General features: G+C 46.3%; 1 protein-coding gene across 1 annotated transcript in view; it reads right to left on the bottom strand.

The window, feature by feature from the left end:
- Window positions 1-8,869: 8,869 nt before the first annotated feature.
- Window positions 8,870-22,708, bottom strand: part of Henmt1 (HEN methyltransferase 1) — a 38,159-nt gene continuing 24,320 nt past the window's right edge. Inside the window, exons 5-7 of the mRNA XM_045137863.1 lie at window positions 20,144-20,323; window positions 18,768-18,945; window positions 8,870-9,607 (exon numbers count right to left, since the gene is read on the bottom strand). Of these exons, the coding sequence (XP_044993798.1) occupies window positions 9,197-9,607; window positions 18,768-18,945; window positions 20,144-20,323 (769 nt within the window). The 3' untranslated portion in view covers window positions 8,870-9,196. The remainder of the gene's footprint in view (window positions 9,608-18,767; window positions 18,946-20,143; window positions 20,324-22,708) is intronic.

Below are 22,708 nucleotides of genomic sequence, written 5' to 3'. Positions count from 1 at the left end.
GCATTTGGGGAGGCTGAAGCAGAAAGAGCTACATGTGTTCAAGGATAGCCTGGGCTACATAGTGAGCTCAAGGCCAGCCCAGGTTATTATAGTCTGAGACTGGGTCTCAGAAGTAAATCAGTCAGGCAGCGCTGAATTCAATCGACGAAAGCATCCAGAAGCAACTTGAGGCTCTCAGATGTCCATGTTAACTAAACCACTTTGCAAGCTTAGGCTGACAGTATTATTAAATATTTCACTGAAATACTTCTAAGATGCTAGGCTTCCAGTATTTATGAAACAAATCTCTGAGAGAGACACTGGGCTCATGATGACGGGATTGTATAGTTTTCATAACAAAGTCTTTGATTTGGGCATTTCAGAAATTCTGCTTGGTCCATTCTCCTAGATGGTACGTCCTGTGACTAGATTCAAGTGGGGTAGTTGGAACCGTTAGGCCGTTATATGCTGGCTTAGTCTGAGATGTCAAAGAATATGAAATCCAAAAAATAAGGATGAAATATTCCTGTATTAAGCATATTTTAAGATTGTCTTAGAAATAAGACTCATTCCCTCATATATGTGATCCGTCATAAGATAATGTATGCGCGTTGTATTTCAGATGACCACATGGGTGCTCTGGGTAGCTACTCCTCATACGACAAAGCTGGTAAAAAAAAAAAACAAAAAAAAAAAACCTAAAGGCAGTGTGTTCTGCATTTTCCAGTGTTTTATGTAATATAATTCTATTGCTGATATCCATTGACCAAATCCCATGCAAGGAAAGACAGTCTGTATATGAAGTTGAGTATTTTTGGAAATATGTCATATTTTGAGGATCATCCTCCTCTTATATGTTTGTTTCATCCTTTGGAAGTCAATATAGAGTGTAGGTAATCATAAAACTGTATGCTGGAGGATAGCTCAGCGGTATAGCACATGCCTAGCATGCTCAAGACCCTCGGTTTGATCCCCAGTACTGAAAAAAAAAAAAAGTTATTGAAGTGAATCCGTCAGTATTCTGTTCTAATACTTGGAGTATGACCTTCATGTTTATATATGTCCTTTGTTTCCACTGTACAACGGTAAATCCAGGAAATGTTTTCTTTTTTGATGAAAACAATTTTTTATTTGTAAAATGTTTGTAATAATGTAAAAGTGGATCTTATACATGTCCAATAAAAAGTAATATCTCAAAAGTTTAGATGCCTTTTTATTTTTTTAAATATTAGGGGCCTAGGGAGATAGCTTAGTTAAAGCTCTTGCTTGCAGATCCTGCCAGCCCAGGTTCAATTTTCCATCCACCCAGACAAAGCCAGATGGGCATTTGCAGCAGCAAGAGACCCTGGCATGCCTACACACACGAACACACATGTGCAACTAGGTGAAAAAGTAGATAAATATTAGTCAAACCAGGGGCCAGGAAGGTGACTTAGCAGTTAAAGATGTTTGCAAAGCTTCCCAGCCCAAGTTTAATTCCCCAGCATCCATGTAAGGGCAGGTGCAAAGTGGTGCATGCACCTGCGGTCCCAACATGCCTGTGACAGCGGGAGGCAGAGCCAGGAGACTCTGAAAATGCTGGAACTAGGGGAGCAGAGGCAGTAGGATTGCCATGAGTTCGAGGCTACCCTGAGATTACACAGTGAATTCCACGTCAGCCTGGGCTACAGCAAGACTCTACCTGACAAAAGAAATGGTGGAGCACAAACATCTCACAATTGTCCTCTGACGTGCACATGCACACACCATGGCATGTACACCCACGCCACACAAAGCAGTAAGATGGAGGCAGGAGAATCACTGGGGATTTGAGGCCAGCCTGGGCTACATGGTGAGTTCCAGGATAGCCTGGACTAGAATGGATCCCTATCTTAAAATTAAGAGAAAAGTTGAGCTGGGTGTGCTGGCACATGCTAATGTAATCCCAGCAGTTGAGAGGCAGAGGTAGGAGGATCACCATGAGTTCCAGACCACCCTGAGACTACACCATGAACTTCAGGTCAGCCTGGGCTAGAATGAGATCCTACCTCAAAAAAAGAGAGAGAAAAAGGAACAGGTATGGGGAAAGGAAAAAGTAGTTAAGATTTCTGCCAGCAAACTTTGCCAAGAAAAGAGAAGTGATAATCCAATGTAACCTTTCCCTAAAGCTTTCTTACCAGGACATACCCATGCACTACTGGAGTCTGAACACAAGCTTCCCCCTGAGCCCAGATTCCTGATCCAGGGCAGAGATAACACAGACATCTCTGGTTGTAATGAAGAACAACATGTGCATGAAAGTTAATTAACAGTATGCTTTTTAAAAAAAGGTCGGGGAGCTGGAGAGATGGCTTAGCGGTTAAGCGCTTGCCTGTGAAGCCTAAGGACCCCGGATCAAGAAAGGAACAAGGCATGCTAGCGCACACCTTTAATCCCAGCATTCAGGAGGCAGAGGATGGCTGTGAGTTCTAGGCCAGCCTGGGAGCTATACAGTGAGTTCCAGGTCAGCCAACCTCAAAAAAATAAAATTCAACAAGTATGCCAAAAAGCCAAGCATGGCGGCACACACCTACAATCCTAACAGTGAAGAAGCTGAAGGAATCACAAGTTCAAGAAATAAATGAATTTTTAGTAAAAAGAGCACACCACTTAATAACCACCCAGCATCTTATCAGAGGAAATCCTGTGTAGCTTACAGGATGTGAGCAGTCCAACAATGTCCTGGGGAATCCAACTTGAGTGCTTAGGTTTTGCAGGCAAGCGCCTTAACCACGAAGCTATTTTTCTAGCCCTAATTTAACAAATTTTTAAATATTTTTAACAAATATTTTTAATGTATTTATTGTTGGAGGGGTGGGCATGTGTGTGGGCAGGTCAGAGGACAACCTTGAGATATCTTTGCGCCACCATCTTTGAAACAGTCTCTTGGCTCAGCAAACTGCCAGTTCACAAGGCCAGATGCCTCAGCAGTCCCAACCTGGTGCTGAAGACCTGGAGGATCCCTGGAGAGCCTCTGGTCTTCAGTCCACATTGGGAGACTGAAAGCTGGGCTGCCAGCATCCACGAAAGATATCATCAACGGGACAGATGCACACACCAGTGAGTCACGCGGGTAGCCAGGCAAAAGACCCTGTGTTCTCCCAGATCTGCTTTATAAACAGAGCCGACCACCCACTCCACAGGAAGGTCTTCCTCCTTCCTACAAATACCCCCACAGATCTGCCCAAGGCATGTCTGTTACTGGATTCCTCATCTGATCAAGTTAACAGAACTTGACCATCACAAAGATATTTTTCAGTTTTTATTAGAATGAGCCAAGCAGGGCATGGTGGTGCAGCCTTTAATCCCAGAACTCTTGGGAGTTCAAGGCCACCCTAAGACTACATAGTGAATTCCAGGTTAAACTGAGCAAAAGCAAGACCCTACCTCAAAAGAGGAAAAAAAAAAAAAGAGGGCTGGAGACATGGCTTAGCAGTTAAGTTGTTTGCCTGCAAAGCCAAAGAACCTCGGTTCAATTCCCTAGGACCCATGTAAGTCAGATGCACAAGGTGACGCATGCATCTGGAGTTTGTTTGCAGTGGCTGGAGGCCCTGATGTACCTATTCTCTGCAACTCTCTCTCTCTCTCTAATAAATAAAAATAAAGAGCCTTAAGCTGGCATAGTGGCGCACGCCTTTAATCCCAGCACTCAGGAGGCAGATGTAGGAGGATCGCTGTGAGTTCGAGGCCACCCTGAGACTCTGTAGTGAATTCCAGGTCAGCCCGGACTAGAGTGAAGCCCTACCTTGAAAACCCAAATAAATAAATAATGAGCCTTAGAAAGGAAAAACACGGTCAACATATTCCTTCTGTTGATGTTGAAATTATAATAGGTCTTAAAAAATTTATTTTGAGGCTGGGGAAGTGGCTTAGCAGTTAAGGCATTTGCTTGCAAAACTTAAGCACCCTGGTTCGATTCCCCAGGATCCATGTAAGCCAGATGCACAAGGGGACACATGCGTCTAGAGTATGTTTGCAATGGCTAGAGAACCTGACGCACCCATTTCCCCCCCCCCGTGTGTGCGTGTGTGTGTGTGTGTGTGTGTGCCTCCTTTCTCTCACTCTCTAAAATAAATAAATAAAATATATTTTTAAAATTTATTTTGAGAGAGTGTGAAAGAGGCAGAGAGAGAATGGGTGTGCCAGAGCCTTCAGCCTGCGGCAAAAGAACTCCAGGTGTGTGCGCCCCCTTGTGGCGCACGTGTGACATTCCACTGTTGCTTCACTGCCAGTGGCTACATGGGACCTGGAAATTCAAACATGGGTTCTTAGGCTTCACAGGCAAGTGTCTTAACCACAAAGCCATCTCTCCAGGAGGATTGCTGTGGGGAAAAATAAAAGAGGTTTATTTTGGCTTATAGGCTCAAGGGGGAAGCTCCATGATGGCAGGGAAAACGATGACATGAGCAGAGGGTGGACATCACCCCCTAGCCAACATAAGGTGGACCATAGCAACAGGAGAGTGTGCCAAACACGGGCAAGGAGAAACTGGCTACAACATCCATAAGCCTGCCCCAAACTCCATCATCTGGGGATCTAGCATTCAGAACACCTAAGTTTATGGGGGACACCTGAATCAAACCACCACATTCCACCCCTGGTCCCCATAACTGATAACCATCCATGACGTAACATGCAGTGCATTCATCTAAGTTTAAAATTCCTCATAGCTGTAATCAATTCCAGTGATGTTCATACACCCCCATAATCCAAGGTCTTGTAACTGAGCCATAATACCAAAACAAATCCCCCCAAAAACCCATAATGGCATAAGGCACACATCAAACTCTGTAACTTCAAGTCCAACAACTCTAGTCAGTAACAAATCTCTGGAATTCCAATTCCGCCCCTCCAGCTAGGCTACTCACAGTCCTGGAAAACTTCATTAGGGCCAGCAGCTCTCCTTAGCAGCCATTTCATGGTCCCAGCATCTCCACTGCAATCCACGGTTCATCCTCATGGTCCCATCACGTCTCCATGCAGTCAACCAGCAAAACTGCTTCACACTGCCCATGGCCATTTCCAAAACACAAGACTATGTTGCAAACTTAATGACCCTCTCTTTCCTGCATTTCTTACACTCCACAGTACCAGGTAGGGGGCCAATTTGTTAATCCAGGGGAGAATAAAGCAGACTTTGAAGAACAGGACACTCCTTCAGCACTCAGGCCTCTTCAAGAGAGTCTACATTCTTCCTATTGCCCCAACGCACATCAGCTGGCCCAATCTCAAAGGTTGTAATCTCTTAATTGCAGCTAAGGCAGCAATTCACCCAAAGATTTTTTTTTTTTTTTTCTGTGCCATATCCCTCTGCTCACACCATTCATTTCTACAAAAAGCAACCCTGCACAACTTCTCAGGACACAGCAAGCTTTTCACAAAAACTGCTAGCTCAGTCCAGACAAAGCTCTTTCTCACCCTCACAAGCCAAACCTCACAGTCCATAGTTCTTATTGCATTCAGGTCTTTCAACTCTGACCAGAATAATCCATCAAGCTGTACTTACATCACTGCAAGGCATCTCTTAGGCCAAGGTTTCAAATCCTTCCACATTCCTCTTGAAAATCAGCTCCAAAAGGCCAAGGCCACAGTCAGGTGTCTAGCAGCAACCCCGCTACTAATACCACTTTACTGTTGCAGTAAGGTTTGCATTGCTGGTAGAAATCACCCAACCAAGAGCAGCTTGTTGGGGAAAAGAGGTTTATTTTGGCTTACAGGCTCAAGGGAGAAGCTCCACAATGGCAGGGAAAACGATGACATGAGGAGAGGGTGGACATCACACCCTGGCCAACATAAGGTGGACCATAGCAACAGGAGAGTGTGCCAAGCACTGGCAAGGGGAAACTGGCTATAACACCCATAAGCCCTCCACCAACAATATACTCCCTCCAGGAGGTATTAATTCCCCAAACTCCACCAGCAGGGGAACTAGCATTCAAAACACCTAAGTTTATGGGGGACACCTGAATCAAACCACCACACCCTGGGTCAGTGATCTCTATTCCACGTGAACCCCTGTAGTAAGAACATTTTGGCGACATTCCTGTATGAAATGGTTTGAACCCACTCCAATGCAAATACAGCTCAGATAGGTTGAGATGTTTCCCAAACAAGGCTGGGCATGGTGGCGCATGCCTTTAATCCAAGCACTCAGGAGGCAGAGGTGGGAGGATCGCCGTGAGTTCGAGGCCACCCTGAGCCTATAGAGTGAATTCCCAGTCAGCCTGGGCTAGAGTGAGACCCTACCTCCAAAAACCAAAAAATGAATAAATAAATAAATAAATAAAAATAATAAAGCTTGCAGAACCCTAGAAAGGTGATGACAGAGGGCCCTTGGGATGGGGAGAATATGAACCCCCAAACATGTGCACCTCTGAGCATGACAGAATCACCGCAGGTACAAAAATGTCTGACGGGGCTGGAGAGACAGCTCAGCAGTGAAGGCACTTGCCTGTGGAGCCTAACAGCTGGTGTTCAATTCCCAAGTCCCCACATAAAGCCAAATGCACAAAGTGGTGCGTGCATGTGGAGTTTGTTTGCAGTGGCTAGAAGCTGGACACACCCGTTCTTTCTCTCTCCTCCCTTCCCTCCTCTGCTTGCAAATAAATAAATAAAATGTTAAAAAAAAAAAAAAAGATCTGATGGGGGTCCTGGACAGATAGCTTAGCAGTTAAGGCACTCGCCTGCAAAGCCTAAGGACCCAGGTTCAATTCTCCAGGTCCCACATTAGCCAGATACACATTGTGGTGCATGTATCTGAAGTTTGTTTGCAGTGGCTAGAGGCCCTGGCACACCCATTCTCTCTTTCTCCCCCTCTCTCTCTTTCTTGCCTCTTCCTCTCTCACTCTCTCAAACAAATAAATAAAACAAAACAAAAAAAAAAGATCTAATGGAGCAGTCTATGAAATTTAAGAAATCAGCTGGCTAGCGGCGGTTATGTGGTTAAGTCTTTTCTCTCTGAAAACCTTTCTGCTCCACATTTCACCAAAATGCGCTGGTTGTTAACCCTTGAAAACTCACCTTGAGGATGAGTGCCCACAGGAGACTTTGCCCAGAGACCAACACTGCACAACCCCAGGACACCCCTCAGAGTAGCCATGCTGTACCAGGCATGGCACAGGCTGCCCACCATGCCCATTCTATTCTTATTCCTTGGAAGACCACCAAGCAGGCATGTGGCCTCCCAAAATACAGACATGCACTTCTTGGCTTCCCTTGCCGCTCCGTGTGCCCGCAGGAAGTGGTCATGTTGCCTAACAATGTGTGGCAGTGTACCAGGCAGCTGGCACGTGCCACTTCTCCCTGTTCCTCCCTTCCTTTCTGCTCCGGTGGAATGCTAGTGGAATTCTGTGGAATAGCTGGGGGTTCGTCCACCGTCTTTGCTTCTGAAGCCTCACAGTTATCAAGACAGACACCAGGGTCCTGAGGAAGCAGAGCAACCACGCCTGGCAGGCTTACTCTGTTCCAACTCCCACGCCTCCCATAGGAGTGCTTCCTGAGACCTGTTTATCCCTCACTAGTCAAAGCTGTATTTTTCCCTTCTGTGGTTACCATCACTCCAATTCCAGGCAGAAGACGAGGTTCAACAATCACACAGGGATAAGGATGTGGCTCGGCTGCAGAACACTTGCCCAGAATGTGCCAGGTCCTGGGTTCAATGTCGAGCACAAGAGAAATATATGGAGAGTGACCACCGCAGGAAGATTCCTGTAACCTTCAAAACAATTACATTCCTTTAAAAAAAAAACAAAAAAAACAACTTACTTCTCCTGGCATCTGTAAATCTAAAATAAGCCCTTTTATCATATTTAAAAAAAAACTTACTTATTAAAAAGAGAAAGAGGGAGAGAGAGACTGGGCATACCAGGGCCACTGCAAAGTAACTCCAGATGCAGATGCTACAGTGTGTGTCTGGCTTATACATAGGCACTGGGGGAATGGAACTTGGGTCCTCAGGCTTCACAGGCAAGCACATTAAGCGCTAAGCCATCTCTCCAGCATCTACATTCTTTTTTTATATGATATTTTAGTCATAATATGATTGGCAGACTTTAACACAAAGAACTCTAAAAAGATTTTTTTTAACTACTTTTGTATGGCAAGTTCCTCCCAACTGCAACACTCACTCTGAGAGGGAGGAAGTCCCTGAGACTCGGGAGGTAAACAGGTCAAAAGAAGCTTCAGAAACAAGGACACAAACGCTTCCCCCAGGTTTAGGGAAGCGGGCACAGCTCACTGCGGGAACACAGACCCTCTCCCGCCGGCTGAGCTGCCCGCAAGGCTGGCAGTCAGCTCGAGGTGCAGCTTGCTGGGTGGTCACCTATGCTGGGCCGAGTTTCAGCGATGGAGCTGGCCTCCAGTCCTCCTCACCCCACTCTGTAAGGAACCCCAATAAACTCTTTAACTCACCAAGTTGGACATTGGTGTAATTGTTACTTTATTTATTTATTTGAGAGAGAGAATGGGTACACCAGGGCCTTCAGCCATTGCAAATGAACTCCAGGCACATGTGCCACCTTGTGCATCTGGCTTATGTGGGTACTGGGGAATTGAACCTGGGTCCTTCGGCTTTGAAGGCAAGTGCCTTAGCCACTAAGCCATCTCTCCAGCCCTGTTACTTTGTTTTGTTGCTCATGCCTGCTAGCAGCCATCAAACCTTCATTCATATCTCCCCAGGAAAGCCTAATACAATGGCTACTGATAACCTCTGGGGACAGTTGGGAGGTTTTCAGGTTGTGGTTTTCAGGGTCTTACTGTGTATCCATGCTAGCCTTAAATCCACAATCCTCCTGCCTCAGCCATCAAGTGCTAAGATTGTAGACATGCACCACTACACCCAACCCTAGGGAAAAAGGTTTTCAAGTGTATCTGATCATATTTCAAATTTTTAATGTCACAGTCAACACATAGCTCTCATACCAAAATCAGTGTAAAGTTCAAAATTTTTTCATTATCATAAATATCAAAGAAAAAACCAAATTTTAAAGGAAAGCATACCACTTCTAGTTAAACCCTAACCCTTTTTCTCAGGTAAAAAAAGCACTCTATACGTCTATACATCACTGCCAACTAGTTTAGGACCCGATTTGTGTTAAAACTTCCGAGATTTGACTTGAATGCCAACTATACAAAGTTCAAGTTGTAAGTGAGCCCAGCCCGACGATCACGGCGACTCTGGGCTTCAGGAGACACGGGGGGCTCAGTTCTCCTCTGGCCAACGATCCCAGGCGCTGTGCAGGTCGACCACGACGGCGCTGCCGTCCCGGCTCAGGCACACCGAGTCGGCAATGAGGCGGCGCATCCTGTCTTCGTCGAGGCGCAGGCGGTGCAGTTTGGGGTAGGCCAGGAGCCTCCGCAGCGGTATGCAGAACTTATCTCCTTCGCAGAAGGGCTTGGGGGAGCTCTCTATCCGCGCCTGCTCCGCCTCCGTGAAGACGGCGCCCAGCAGCAGGGGCGGGGCCTGCGGCTGAGGACCCCGCGCCCCCTTCTCCTCCCGCAGCATCCGCTGCTGCCGCAACCGCAGGTGCTCCACTTGGACCAGCAGTTCCCCAACCAGCACAAATTTGAGCACCCTTTCCTGCTGCAAGCTTGGGTAGGTGGTCGTGTAAACCTGAAGCGAAGAAAAACAAAACAGGGTACAGGCAAAACGGAAGAATTAAGCACGCGTACACACGGGGTGCACGTCACACCCTACTCACTGCAAACGCCTTAGCTACCTGGGAGTCAAACCCAGACGACATTAGTTATCTGATTCGCTTAGATTCCAGAGCCGCCTCTCTCTCAGCCAGGTGTCTTCCAATTCACACTAATCACTATCACAAGGAAAAGGACGTGCATCACTTATTTTCACTGCTGTCAACAAATACCTGACCAGAAGCAACTGAAAAGGAAAGGGCCGGGCGCGGTGGCCCTCACCTTTAATCCCAGCACTCGGGAGGCAGAGGGAGGAGGATCCCGAGAGTTTGAGGCCAGCCTGAGACTCCACACATGATGAATTCCAGGTCAGCCTGGGCTCGAGTAAGACCCTAACTCTAAAAACAAAAAACAAAAAAGAAAAGGAAAGGGTTCATTTTGACTTACACTTTTTTGTTTGTTTTGTTTTTATGGATTTTCAAGGTAGGTTCTCCCTCTAGCCCAGGATGACCTGGAATTCACCACGTAGTCTCAGGGTGGCATCAAATTCACTGCAATCCTACCTCTGCCTCCCAAGTGCTGGGATTAAAGATGTGTGCCACCATGCCTAGCCACTGCCTTATACTTTTGAATTTACTTCAGAAGGGTTACTTTCCATCAGGGTGGAAGAGGCATGGCAGGCCAGCTCCTCATGTTGCATCCAAAGGCAGAGAGCAGGAGACAAACAGGAAGTGGACTGGGCTGCAAAGCCTCAAGGCCAGTCAGGCATGGTGGCCCAGGACTTCAATCCCAACATCTGGGAGGTTGAGGTAGGAGGATGACTGAGAAGGGCAGGCCGCCCTGGGCTACAGCGTAAGTACCAAGTCAGCCTGGGCTGGAGTGAGCCTCTGCCTCTGTAAGACCCCCAAAACGAGGACCCCACGCTCTGCCCGGATATGGCGACACCCCAAATCACTCACGAGAAGCGGTCTTGATGCAAACCGCAAGAGGATTTTAATCCAAGCACGCTGGGGCCCACAGTCGTACACCTCACAGGGGTAGAGGACTGCAGAGCCCCGAATGCAGGAACGGGACAGTTTTTATAGGGTTTCTAACAAAGCCTGTGCATTAGACCAATCATTTTTTTTAACATCAGGAGCCCGTGGGGTGCGAGCCAGTCAGTTTGTGCCACTCCATAGTTTTTAAGCCAATTAGTTTAATTTGTTCAAGCCCCTCGTGGACCAATCATTCTCTTATGACCTTGGTGGTCAGCATTTGCGCAGGTCCTTGGGTGGGAGTAGCAGAGTGTGGTAGCAGTCTCCTGTGACCTTGGAGGTCAGCATTTGCGCAGGTCCTTAGGTGGGGGTAGCAGAGTGTGGTATCAGCCTCCCATGACCTTGGTGGTCTGAGGCAGGCTGCTACAGCTTATGGTGCGTACTAAGGCTTACAGTGTGGGCTATTAAGGCTTATGGTGCAGGCTATTAAGGCTTATGGTGCAGGCTATTTACAGAAACCAAATAAGTGGTTCACTTCATTACTCATTTCCCATCCTTGTGGGCTATCTCATGCCCTTTTTTACCTAGTTTTATATTAGGAGCGGGCTCTGATATAATGAGAAGAGGGATTCTTTACTTGCTCCAACAGAGAGTAAAGCCTGGAGTTTGAGGTATGCAGGGGCCCGCTTAAGCTCTCTTTGGAGCGTGATAATATTTCTGGGCTTCTGAATTCTTGGGCCTTTCACCTCAAATCAACAACAACAGGGGCTGGAGAGATGGCTTAGCGGTGAAGGCACTTGCCTGTAAACCCAAAGGACTCAGATTCAATTCCCCAGGACCCATGTAAGCCAATGTACAAGGTGGCACATGTGTCTGGAGTTCATTTACAGTGGCTAGAGGCCCTGGCACGCCCATTCTCTTTCTCTCTCTATATGCTTCTTTCTTTCTCTCTCAATATGATTTTTTTTTTTAATACCGGGCCAAGATGCACAAGGGGGTGCATGCATCTGGAGTTCTTTTGCAGTGGTTGGAGGCCCAAGCATGCCCATTCTCTTTCTCTCTCTCTCAAATAAATGAATAAATATGTTTTTTAAAAATAACAGGACAAGCCAGGTGTGGTGGCACATGCTTTTTAATCCTGGCACTTGGAAGGCAGAGGTAGGAGGACTGACATGAGTTCGAGACCACTCTGAGACTACATAGTGAATTCCAGGTCAGCCTGGGCTAGAATGAGACCCTACCTCGAAAAACCAAGAAAAAAAAAATATATATATATATATACCAGGCTGGATTCCCCAGTACCCATGTAAGCCAGATGCACATAGTGGCACATGCATCTAGAATTTGTTTTCAGTGGCTAGAGGCCCTGGTGTGTCTATATTCTCCCTCTTTCTCTCTTTTTCTATCTGCCTCTCTCCCTTTCTTTCAAATAAATAAATAAGTTTTGAAAAACGAAACCCAAGTCTCAAGGTAGGCTTCTCCAACTCCCTCTAGCCTCCTTGGGCAAGAGCTCTGCCTTCCTTTCTTAAGTTCTACCTATAACCTAATAAAAGCTTTCTAGAGCTGGGCGTGGTGGCGCACGCCTTTAATCCCAACACTCGGGAGGCAGTGGTAGGAGGATCGCTGTGAGTTCGAGGCCACCCTGAACTCCATAGTGAATTCCAGGTGAGCCTGAGCTAGAGTGAGACCCTACCTCAAAAAAACAAACAAAAAATGCTTTCTGAACCTTATGCTCTGGTGTGTGGATTTCATTCCTTGAATTCATAAGACAAGAGCCTGGAGGCACCTGCCTCAGTGGAAGTTTTGTGGGACAGCTGAGTTTACTGAGATAAGGCTCTGACAATCTCAAGCTCTCAAAGACACCCCCATCTTTGGTTATTTAAAAAGCAGCTCTCTGCTGGGCGTGGTGGTGAACACCTTTAGTCCCAGCACTCAGGAAGCAGAGTTGGGAAGATCACTATGAGTTCGTGGCCAGCCTGAGATTACATAGTGAATTCCAGGTCAGCCTGGTCTTGTAGAAGACCCTACCTCCACAAAAATGAAAACAAACCAAAAAAAATCAGCTTTTCACAGCTGGACATGGTGGTATATGCCTTTAATCCCAGCACTGGGGTGGGGGGTGGGGTGCTAAAGTAGGAGGAGTGCCATGAGTTTGAGGCCAGCTTGGGGTTACATAATGAATTCTAGGTCAGCCTGGGCTTGAGTGAGATCCTGCCTGGGAAAAGGAGAGATTAATTGCTGATTTTTCTTTTTCTTTCTTTTTTTTAAATATTTATTTATTTAACAGAGAAAGAGGGAGAGGGAGGGAGGGAGGGAGGGAGGGAGGGGAAGAGAGAGAGAGAGAGGGAGAATGGGTGCTCCAGGGCCTCCAGCCATTGTAAACGAACTCCAGTTGTGTGTGCCCTCTAGTGCATCTGGCTAATGTGGGTCCTGGGCAATTGAACCTGGGTCCTTTGGCTTTGCAGGCAAATGCCTTAACTGCAAAGCCATCCCTCCAGCCCTGTTTTTACTTTTATAACGCTAACTTGTGGCTCATGCCTTTAATCCCAGCACTCTGGAGGCAGAGATAGGAAGACTGCCATGAGTTTAAAGCCAACTTGAGACTACACAGTGAATTCCAGGTAAGCCTGGGCTAGAACAAGACCTTACCCCTTATCTCAAAAAATAAAAATAAAATAAAAAAGCTAATTCTGCTAAAGGGTCATTGCTGGGTATATAATTTGAGGGTCTTTTTTTCTTTCTTCTTCTTCTTTTTTTTTTTACATGTGGTAAATTACAGTGTGGCTTTCCTAATCCAGACAGCCTGACAGATTTTTAAAATTCACCTGAGTGCTGTCATGATTACATCCCATCTAGGTTAAAGGATATAAGAGTCTAAGGGCTGGAGAGATGGATGGCTTAATAGTTAAGGCATTTGCCTATGAAAGCTTAAGGACCCAGGTTCAATTCCCCAGTACCCATGTAAGCCAAATGCATAAGGTGGCACATGTGTCTGGAGTTCATTTGCAGTGGCTGGATGTGCTGGTGTGCCCATTCCTTCTTTCTACCTGCCTCTTTCTTTCCATCTCTCAAATAAATAAGTAAATAAAATATTTTTTTAAAAAAATAGTATCTATAAATGAGACTTTAAGACTAGGAGTTGATGTAAAAGAAGCTATAAGACTAATGAGGTAGAAATTTTGCAATGTCTAGAGGCCCTGGCAAGGCTATTCTCTTTTCTCTATCTGCTTCTTTCTCTTTGTCTCTTAAATAAATAAATAAAATATTTTTAAAAAATAAAAATGCAGCCAGACGTGGTGGTGCATGCCTTTAATCCCAGCACTCAGGAGGCAGAGGTAGGAGGCTCTCCATGAGTTTGAGGCCACCCTGAGACTCCATAGTGAATTCCAGGTCAGCCTGGGCTACAGTGAGACCCTACCTCGAAAAAAAAAAAAAAGAAAGAAAGAAAATGCGAGCTGGAAGCTGGAGGGATGGCTTAGTGGTTAAGGCGCTTGCCTACAAGGCCAAAAGACCCAGATTCAATTCCTCAGGTCCCATGTAAGCCAGATGCACAAGGTGGCACATGTGTCTGGAGTTTGCAGTGGCTGGAGTCCCCGGTGCACGTATTCCTTTTCTCTCTCTCTCTCTGTCTTTGCCTCTTTCTGTGGAAAGAAAGAACGAGAGGAAGGAAGGAAGAAAGAAAGAAGAAAAAGAAAAAATAAAAAGAAAAATGCATTCCATCCCATTTCAAAAGTCTTCAGAGTTGCCAGATGTGGTGGTGCATGCCTTTAATCCCAGCACTTGGGAGGCAGAGGCAGGAGGGTTGCTGTGGGTTCAAGGCCACCCTGAGACTCCATAGTGAATTCCAGGTCAGCCTGAGCTAGATTAAAACCATACCTCGAAAACATTTTTAAGAATTTTTACAGAATCCTCACAGTCTTAAAGACCCAACACTGCTCAAAAGTCCAGAGTCTCCTCTAAGACTCAAGGCAATCTCTCAACTATAACAACATAAACAAATTCCGTGCTTCCAACATATTATGGCATAGACTAAACATTCCCACTCCAAAAGGGAGAAATAAGGGCACAGCAAAGAAAGACTGGGCCAAAGCAAGATCGAAACTTAGCAGGGAGAACACCAAATCCTGCAGCTCCATGTTGGGTATCTCAAACTCATGATGGAGTCGTCTGGACTCCAAAGGCTTGGGTAGCCCTACCCCGCCAGCTAGGCCACCTGTAGCACATATGCCCTCTCTCTTGAGCTGACTTCACTCTTCACCAGCAGCTTTCTTCCGAAGAGCCAGCACAACTTGGAAGGGTCTCCACCCCAACTCAGGCTTCGTCTTCACACACAGGCCTTTTGAGGCCTCCTTCCAGGGAATCCAACCCTGCCGCACACCGCCTAGCCTCGCCTGAGCAGTCAGCTCTCTGACACCATGGAACAAAATGGCATGCATGACCAGCTCAATTTTGCGTTCTTTGTGCCTGTAAAACCAATACCAGATGGACAGTGTAGCCGAGTTCTGCTGCCAAGCTCCTTGGACCTCAGTTACACTGGCCTCGGTGTGCCTTGTTTGCTGAGTCTGTGAGGACACTTTCTTTCTTATGCAGCTGGTTTTGAAGTGAAAACCTCTTTGGAGGTATTTTCCCCTACAGGTCTTCTCCTTTTAAGTGTCGGCATGTTCACACGCAGGAGCCTTCAATGGGCGGGTTCTTGCCCGCGAGGCCTCTTTCCTACTGTTCCAGTACAGGAGGTTCCTGGTTGTGGTGCTCATCCTTGTTGTGTGTCTTTTTTGTTGTTGTTCCTTGTTTGCTTTTTTTTTTTTTTTTTTTTTAGTTTCTCGAGGTAGGGTCTCACTCTAGCTCAGGTTTATCTGGAAATCACTATGTAGTTTCAGGGTGGCCTTGAACTCATGGGGATCCTCCTACCTCTACCCTCCAAGTGCTGGGATTAAAGGCGTACGCCACTACACTTGGGGCTGGTGCTCATTTTTTTTAACAATTATAGTATCAGCATACTGTAAAAAATTTCAAATTTGCTCCTTTTCTTGCCAAGTGGCACATCTGTCATATCTTTCTGCTGTGTGTTGCCCTCTGTTGCACAGCCATTTCCTCCAAATGCAAAGAGCGCATCCTGGAGGGAAGCTCATTAAAGCTCAAAGAGTGAACTGGCCTGAGGCCTCAGAAGTCTCAGGAAGCTCCCAAACCTTACAAGATCCACCAGATCTCCCCAGGGGGACAGGAAGAGTAGACCACTGCTGGGGGGGGGAGACTGAGCGGCCCCGCTGCCTCTAAGCAGTGCAGTACATCTGGGTCGCAGCTTGCAGACGCGAGCCATGTTACTACGCTGGGTGGGCTTTGCTTTGTGGTCAGGCGGAGGCCGTTGAGTCTCCCCACACTCCTGTAGGTAACCCTCATCTGTGCCCTGCAAGTAACCCCAATGTGGTAGTTTGAATGTATGTTCTCCCACCTACGGATGAAGGACCCAGAAACTGAAGGATGCCATGACAGGCTTTAGTAGTGCTGCCCTGGTTAGGCCTAAACTACAAGTTTCAGCTTAAACAAAGAAACAAAGGGACAGCTGCCCTGGCCCTGGTCCAGGACACCTGAGACTTGCCCTTCCTACTTCCCTGCCCTGGCCAGTTAAGAGATTTAGCCCGCCTACCTCCCTGTCTTGGCCAATCGAAATACATACAAATGTTATTGCTGCTTGTTTAGCCAATCACCACAGAGGTTGCTTAGTTACTAGCTCCCGCCTGCCAACTTTGCCTGCCAAAATCCTAAGCCAACCAGAAGAGTACAAGTGCAGTTACTGTTTAAATCAACCAATCACGTACCCATCCTCTTCTTCTAAGTTCAAACCCCTATAAAAACCCTACCCTCCCACTACTCCAGGCTCTTGTGAAGACCCACTGTGTTGGTAAAGGTAAAGAGACCGAGCTTAAGCCCAAATTAAAGCTCCTTGCCCTTGCATACGTATTTGGTTCTCCTTGGTGGTCACTGGGGGTGCCGGGAACTGGGCATAACATGGACTCAGGTGTTTTATCAAAGCTTGTAGGGCTAGAGAGATGGCTTAACGGTTAAGGTGTTTGCCTGCAAAGCCAAAGGACCTACGTTCAATTCCCCAGTACCCACGTAAGCCAGATACACAAGGTGGTGTATGCATCTGGAGTTTGTGCAGTAGCTGGAGGCCCTGGTGCATTCATTCATTTTCTCTCTTTCTGCCTCTTTCTCTCTCTCAAATAAATAAATAAAAATAAAGTATTTTTAAAAGCTTGTAACTTGGATTTCCAGCTGCCTGGCTAGAAGAGGTGTTACTGGGGTCAGATCCTGGGGACAAGCCCTAAGGTATGTTTGGGGGCGGGTCTGATTTCCAGCCTGAAGGTGTGCAGAGGGTCTGACCCCTGCCTGGTCCCTGCTGTCTCGCCACTGCTTGCCTGTGGTGCTGGCTGGTGCTGTCTGTCCACTTGGATGTAGGAGGGGGATCTAGCTTCTTCCACCAGTGATGGAACTTCTCCCTGGATCTCTAACCTGAAGCAAACCCTTCCTCCTATAAACTGTCTGGTTTAACTGTTCATCCCAGGAATATGAAGCTTACTAAATCCCAATAAACTCATTGGTTCACCAAGCTGGACTTTCGATATAATTGTGCTTTAGTGTGTATAGTAGCTTGAATGTGACTGTGTAAATATATAGTCCCACAGACTCGGGTGTTTTATTAGAATTAAGCTTCTAACTTGGGTCTTCAGCTGCCCAGCTGGAGGAGATATCACTGGAGGTGGATCCGGGGTTCTAGTCATAAGGTGTGTTTGGGGGCAGATCTTAGTCTCTATATTTTTATTTATATTTATTTTTATATATTTATTTACATATATTTATATTTTTTATTTGTATTTGCTTATAGTTCCAAAGGGATACTTTCCATCATGGTGGGGAAGGCACATCAGGCTAGCTTATCACATGGTAACACAATAAGCAGGAAGTGGAGCCAGGCTAGAAAACCTCAGTGCCTCCCCTCAGTGATCTACTTCCTCAGTGAGGCTCTACCTCCTAAAGTTTCTAAAAACCTTCCCAAGCATTGCCACCACATGGGGACCAAGTGTTCAAACACATGAACCTATGAGGGACACTTTATGTTCAAACCACAACATGACATCAAAGGAAAATTGGTTCCAGCTAGGAGCAGTAACACATGCCTGTAATCCCAGTTACTTAGGAAGCTGAGGCAGGAGAATTATTTGACACAGGAAGTCAAGACCACTAGGGACAATAGACTAAAACACTTACCAGAGAAAAAAAAGCAAGGAAAAGAAAAATAGTTCAGTTAAAATGAAGAATGCGTGCTTTGAGTGGTTCGGGTGTATGTGTGTGTGCATTAGGGAGGGAGCCGAGGTGTTGGGCAAGCACCCCACCACTGAGACCCTCCCCAGGCCAGGCTCCTTTCTAATCATTTCCCAAACTGAGCTGGAAAGAAGCTATTGCCGGCTTCATTGCTGCTGATAATCCCAAGAGATTAGCAAGGAGGTGCACTCAGGGAAGAAGGCCTCCAACTTCCAATTAAGAAACAACTCTCTGCAACATGCCTTGAGAAATGTCTAGGGGCCAGTCTCAAAGGATGCCACAGACATCCTGTTAGTCCTGGGATCTTTCTGCGATGAGTCTCAAAATAGGTCATTTACACTCCATTCTACTTTGGGGGCTCTTAGCCAAATAAATAAATAAATAAAATGTTCATCATCCAATTCCATGTACTTCTCTCTCTCTTTTTGCTTTTTTAAAAAAATTTTTTGTTTTTATTTTATTTAATTATTTGAGAGAAAAAGAGAGAATGGGCATGCCAGGGCTTACAGCCACTGCAAACAAACTCCAGACACATGCGCCCCCTTGTGCTTCTGGCTAACGTGAGTCCTGGGGAATCAAGCCTTGAACCGGGGTCCTTTGGCTTCACAAGCAAGCGCTTAACTGCTCAGCCATCTCTCCAGCTCTCTTTTTGGCTTTTTTGAGGTAGGGTCTCGCTCTAGCCCAGGCTGACCTGGAATTCACTATGTAGTCTCAGGGTGGCCTCGAACTCATGGCGCTCCTCCTACCTCTGCCTCCGGAGTGCTGGGATTAAAGGCGTGCGCCACCACGCCCGGCACCCCATGTACTTCTTGCACTGGCAGTTACCTCACAAAGTTTACTCACCACTTTGTAAACATGTTGGTCATGCTGCTCTGACACACACAACTCGGCTGCCTTCCCACTGTTTCTTCTGAAGACACCTATCTGGGTACAATATCCAACATGCTCAGCTCCGGCTGGGGGTGCTCCTACCCCCGTGAACTCCACGTGGTAGTTGTAGCGGTGCGCCACTTGGGAGGCCCTGGAGTTAAAATACCCAAGCGAAGTCATCTTTCTACGCATACAGCTGCTGCACTCACTCAATACACAAACAACACATACATTTATTCTTAAAACTTTCTACCAGTAGCACTGTAAGAAACAGGAAACACAAGGAATAAAATATTTCAAAGCCACATGTGGAGGCATATGTCTGTAATCTAACCACTTGTGAAGCAGAGGCAGGGGGATCACGAGTTCAAAGCCAGCCTGGACTACATAGTGAATCAATGCCTTATAAATTAAGGGCTGGAGAGATGGCTTAACAGTAAAGGTGTTTGCCTGCAAAGCCAAAGGACCTCGGTTCAAGTTTGTTTGCAGCAGCTGGAGGCCCTGGCACACCCATTCTCTCTCTCTCTCTCTGCCTTTTTCCCTCTCCCCCTCTCTCTCAAATAAATAAATTAATTAAAAATTTAAAAACTAAAATAAACATCTAGGTTATACATTCCTATACCACCACATGATGTCACGTCACAGGAATTGTTTGATTTCTACAAGGAGCAGAGGCAGTGGCATAACTTCAGTTTCCAAGTGATCACAGGAATATATGGAAGGAAGGAGAACGTTATGCACAGGAGACAAGGACACCACAAAGGCTACATCCTGAGCTAGGTGCAGTTACAATTACAGCACAAAAGGTGAACAAGCCAGGAGGTTCCCTAGACACGGGCCTCAGGCTTACCTCATAGTGCAGACCTCTCTCTGCTCCCGTCACATGCTAACCCTACAGAGACTTCCACTATGTGGCATCAGGTAGCCACACTCTTTCCACAGATGCCCAAATGGGGGGGGGGGGTTCCTTTACAATATTATTATATGGTAAGTTATATAATTACATATTATTGGAATAAAGCAAGAAACAATTTAGATAAGGTACACAGTGGGGCCTGGTGGCACCCACCTTTAACTACAGCACTCAAGAGGCAGTGGTAGGAAGATTGCTGTGAGTTCGAGGGCAGCCTGGGACCACATAGTGAATTCTAGGTCAGCCTGGGCTAGAACGTGACCCTACCTTGAAAACACAAACACAAAAAAAGATGTGTGTGTGTGTGTTTAAGATAGATAGATGGATGGATGGATGGATGGATGGATGGACAGACAGATAATCTCAGAGCTAATGCCTAAGACTTTAAACTCTAGCATGACTCCAACCAAATACACAAAAAAGGTTCCAAACTTACCAGGTCTGAAACTCCATTCTGCTCCACTCAAATTTATGATCTGCATCCCTTAGGGTCATTGTGGGGAAAAGGGGGTTGAATTCCAAGTTTGGTGTGCTGATGACAATCATGCCTGGTGACAGGTATCCAAATACCACTTCAGGAAATCTGGCTAGATCATCTGAATCCAAATGTTCTATTCTAAAATGGTTAACAGGAAAGACACAATGAATGTGTTTATGTAATTATTCATATATTAAAATCTCTATGTCCAACTCTGCACAGGGTGTCCCCTTTCTTCTGTGATCTATATGATTCATTATCAATCAATACTCCAAAAAAGGTATCTGAGGGCTGGAGAGAGATGGCTCACTGGTTAAAGGCATTTGTTTGCAAAGCCTGACAGCTTGGGTTCCATTCACCAGTACCCAAGTAAAACCAGATGACATTTATAGTGGCTAGAGGTCCTACCACACTCATTCTAAATCAATCCATCAATCTCTCGCTCTCTCCCTCTGCTTGCAAATGAAATAAAATATTTTCAAAAATAGAAAATGTGTTTAATATGTAAAAATTTAGGGGCAGAGTCTGGAAAGATGGCATAGCAGTTACAGCACTTGCCTGTGAAGCCTAAGGACCCATGTTCGATCTCTCTCCAGATCCCACGTTAGCCACACATACAAAGGTGGGGGAAGCACAAGGTTGCACATGCCCACTAGGTGTTGCAAGCGCCTGGCGTTCAAGTGCAGTGGCTGGGGACTCTGGTGTGCAAATTCTCTTCCTCTCTCAAAAATAAAAATAAGTATATATGAATAAAATAAAAAAAGTAAAACAAAATAAAAACTAAGGGCTGGGAGATGGCTCAGTGGGTAAAGTTCTTGCTGCACAGGCATGAGGACCTGAGTTCAGAGCCCCAGAAGCCAGGTAGTGCAGCACGCTTCCGGGAGCCCAGTCATCCTACAGTGACAGGAGGCAGGAGAATCCCTGGGAGCTCACTGATCCCTAGCCTGGTATCCACATCCACAACAACAGAGACCCTGCTCCAAGCAAGGGGGAGGGGGAGGACCGACACCCAAGATCGTCCTCTGACCTGCACACATGTGCCATGATGCGCACGCCTGCGCACACACACACATTATACTAAAAACTGAGCAAAGAAAATTATACCTAGAGAAAAAGTCAAAGTAAATGGGGCCAAAAGCAAATAATTGGTGAACATGGGTAACGGACAGGGGAGTACCTTATACTGTTCCTACAACCGTTATAAATTTCCAATTATAAGTGTTAGCAAACCAAAACAAAAAAGGGGGGGCTGGAGAAATGGCTTAGCAGTTAAGGCACTTGCCTATGAAGCCTAGGACCTAGATTCAATTCCTCAGGACTCACGTAAGCCAGATTCAAAAGGTGGCACATGTCTGGAGTTTATTTGCAGTGTCTGGAGGCCCTGGCATGCCCATTCTCTATCTCTGCCTCTTTCCCCTGCCCCCTCTCTTTCTGTCTCTCTCTCTCTCTTCCTCTCTAAAATAAATAAATGTTAATATTAATTTAAAAAAAAGGTGTAAGGAGGAAATCTTTCCTGAGCTGCAAGGAAATTGCTGGAGTCACCTTCTCATTTCTGGGACAAAGCACCTGACCAAAAGCAGTTATAGGGGAGAAGCTTTCATTTTTAGCTTAAGTCTCAAGGGGAAGCCTCATGATGCCAGGGGAAGCATGGCTTGAGCAGAGGCCGGACACCACCTCTGCCACAGCAGCAGGACAGTGAACCAAACTCTAGCAAGGGGGATGTTGTAGTTAGCTTCACATGGCTGGCAGAAAGCACCCAGCCAAAAACAGCTTGCGGGAGGAAAGGGTTTATGTAGGCTCACAGACTCCAGGGGAATCTCCACGATGGCAGGGAAAAACACATCATGAGCAGAGACTAGACACCATTTCCTGGCCAACATCAAGGGAACAATAGCGGGAGAGTGTGCCAAACACTGACAAGGGGGAGCTCACTACAACACCCATAAGCACACCCCAGTAACACCCCTCCTCCCGTAAGGATCCAATTCCCACACTGCCATCAGCTGGGAAGCAAGCATTCAGAACACATGCGTTTATGGGGGACACCTTATTCAAACCGCCACGGGGGGGAGCTAGCTCTAACACCCATAAGCCTGTTCCCAAAACACACCTCCTTCAGCCAGTCTCCACCTCCCAAATTGCCATTGTCTGGGAACCAAGCATTCGAAACCCATGAGTTTTAGGGGGACATACAGTTCATACCACCACAGACATCCCTGATCACCACCCTCACCGGCCTCTTATTTATCAGGACAGTGGCGGACCACTTTCAACCAGCTAAAGGAAGGAACACTAAAAGTAAGGTGGTGACTGGCCAGCCCAGTGGGCCCCCAGCTGCCTAACTGAGGAAACTCTGGGGTTCACTTGCCCCATTTGGCCTCTCTGCATCACCAGTTCAAGTACTAGCTACTGGAACTTATGGTGTTATAGTTCAACTGTGAGATGTCCCCCACAGGTTCGTGTGTTGAAGGTCTGACCCCCCGTTTATAATGGTACTTTGGGGGATAGTAGAAATTCTAGAAG

This window comes from Jaculus jaculus, chromosome 19 (genome assembly GCF_020740685.1).
Source record: "Jaculus jaculus isolate mJacJac1 chromosome 19, mJacJac1.mat.Y.cur, whole genome shotgun sequence".
Classification (NCBI taxonomy): Eukaryota; Metazoa; Chordata; class Mammalia; order Rodentia; family Dipodidae; genus Jaculus; species Jaculus jaculus.
Note: the sequence above shows the minus strand (reverse complement) of the source record. Positions and strands in the feature narration are given on the sequence as shown.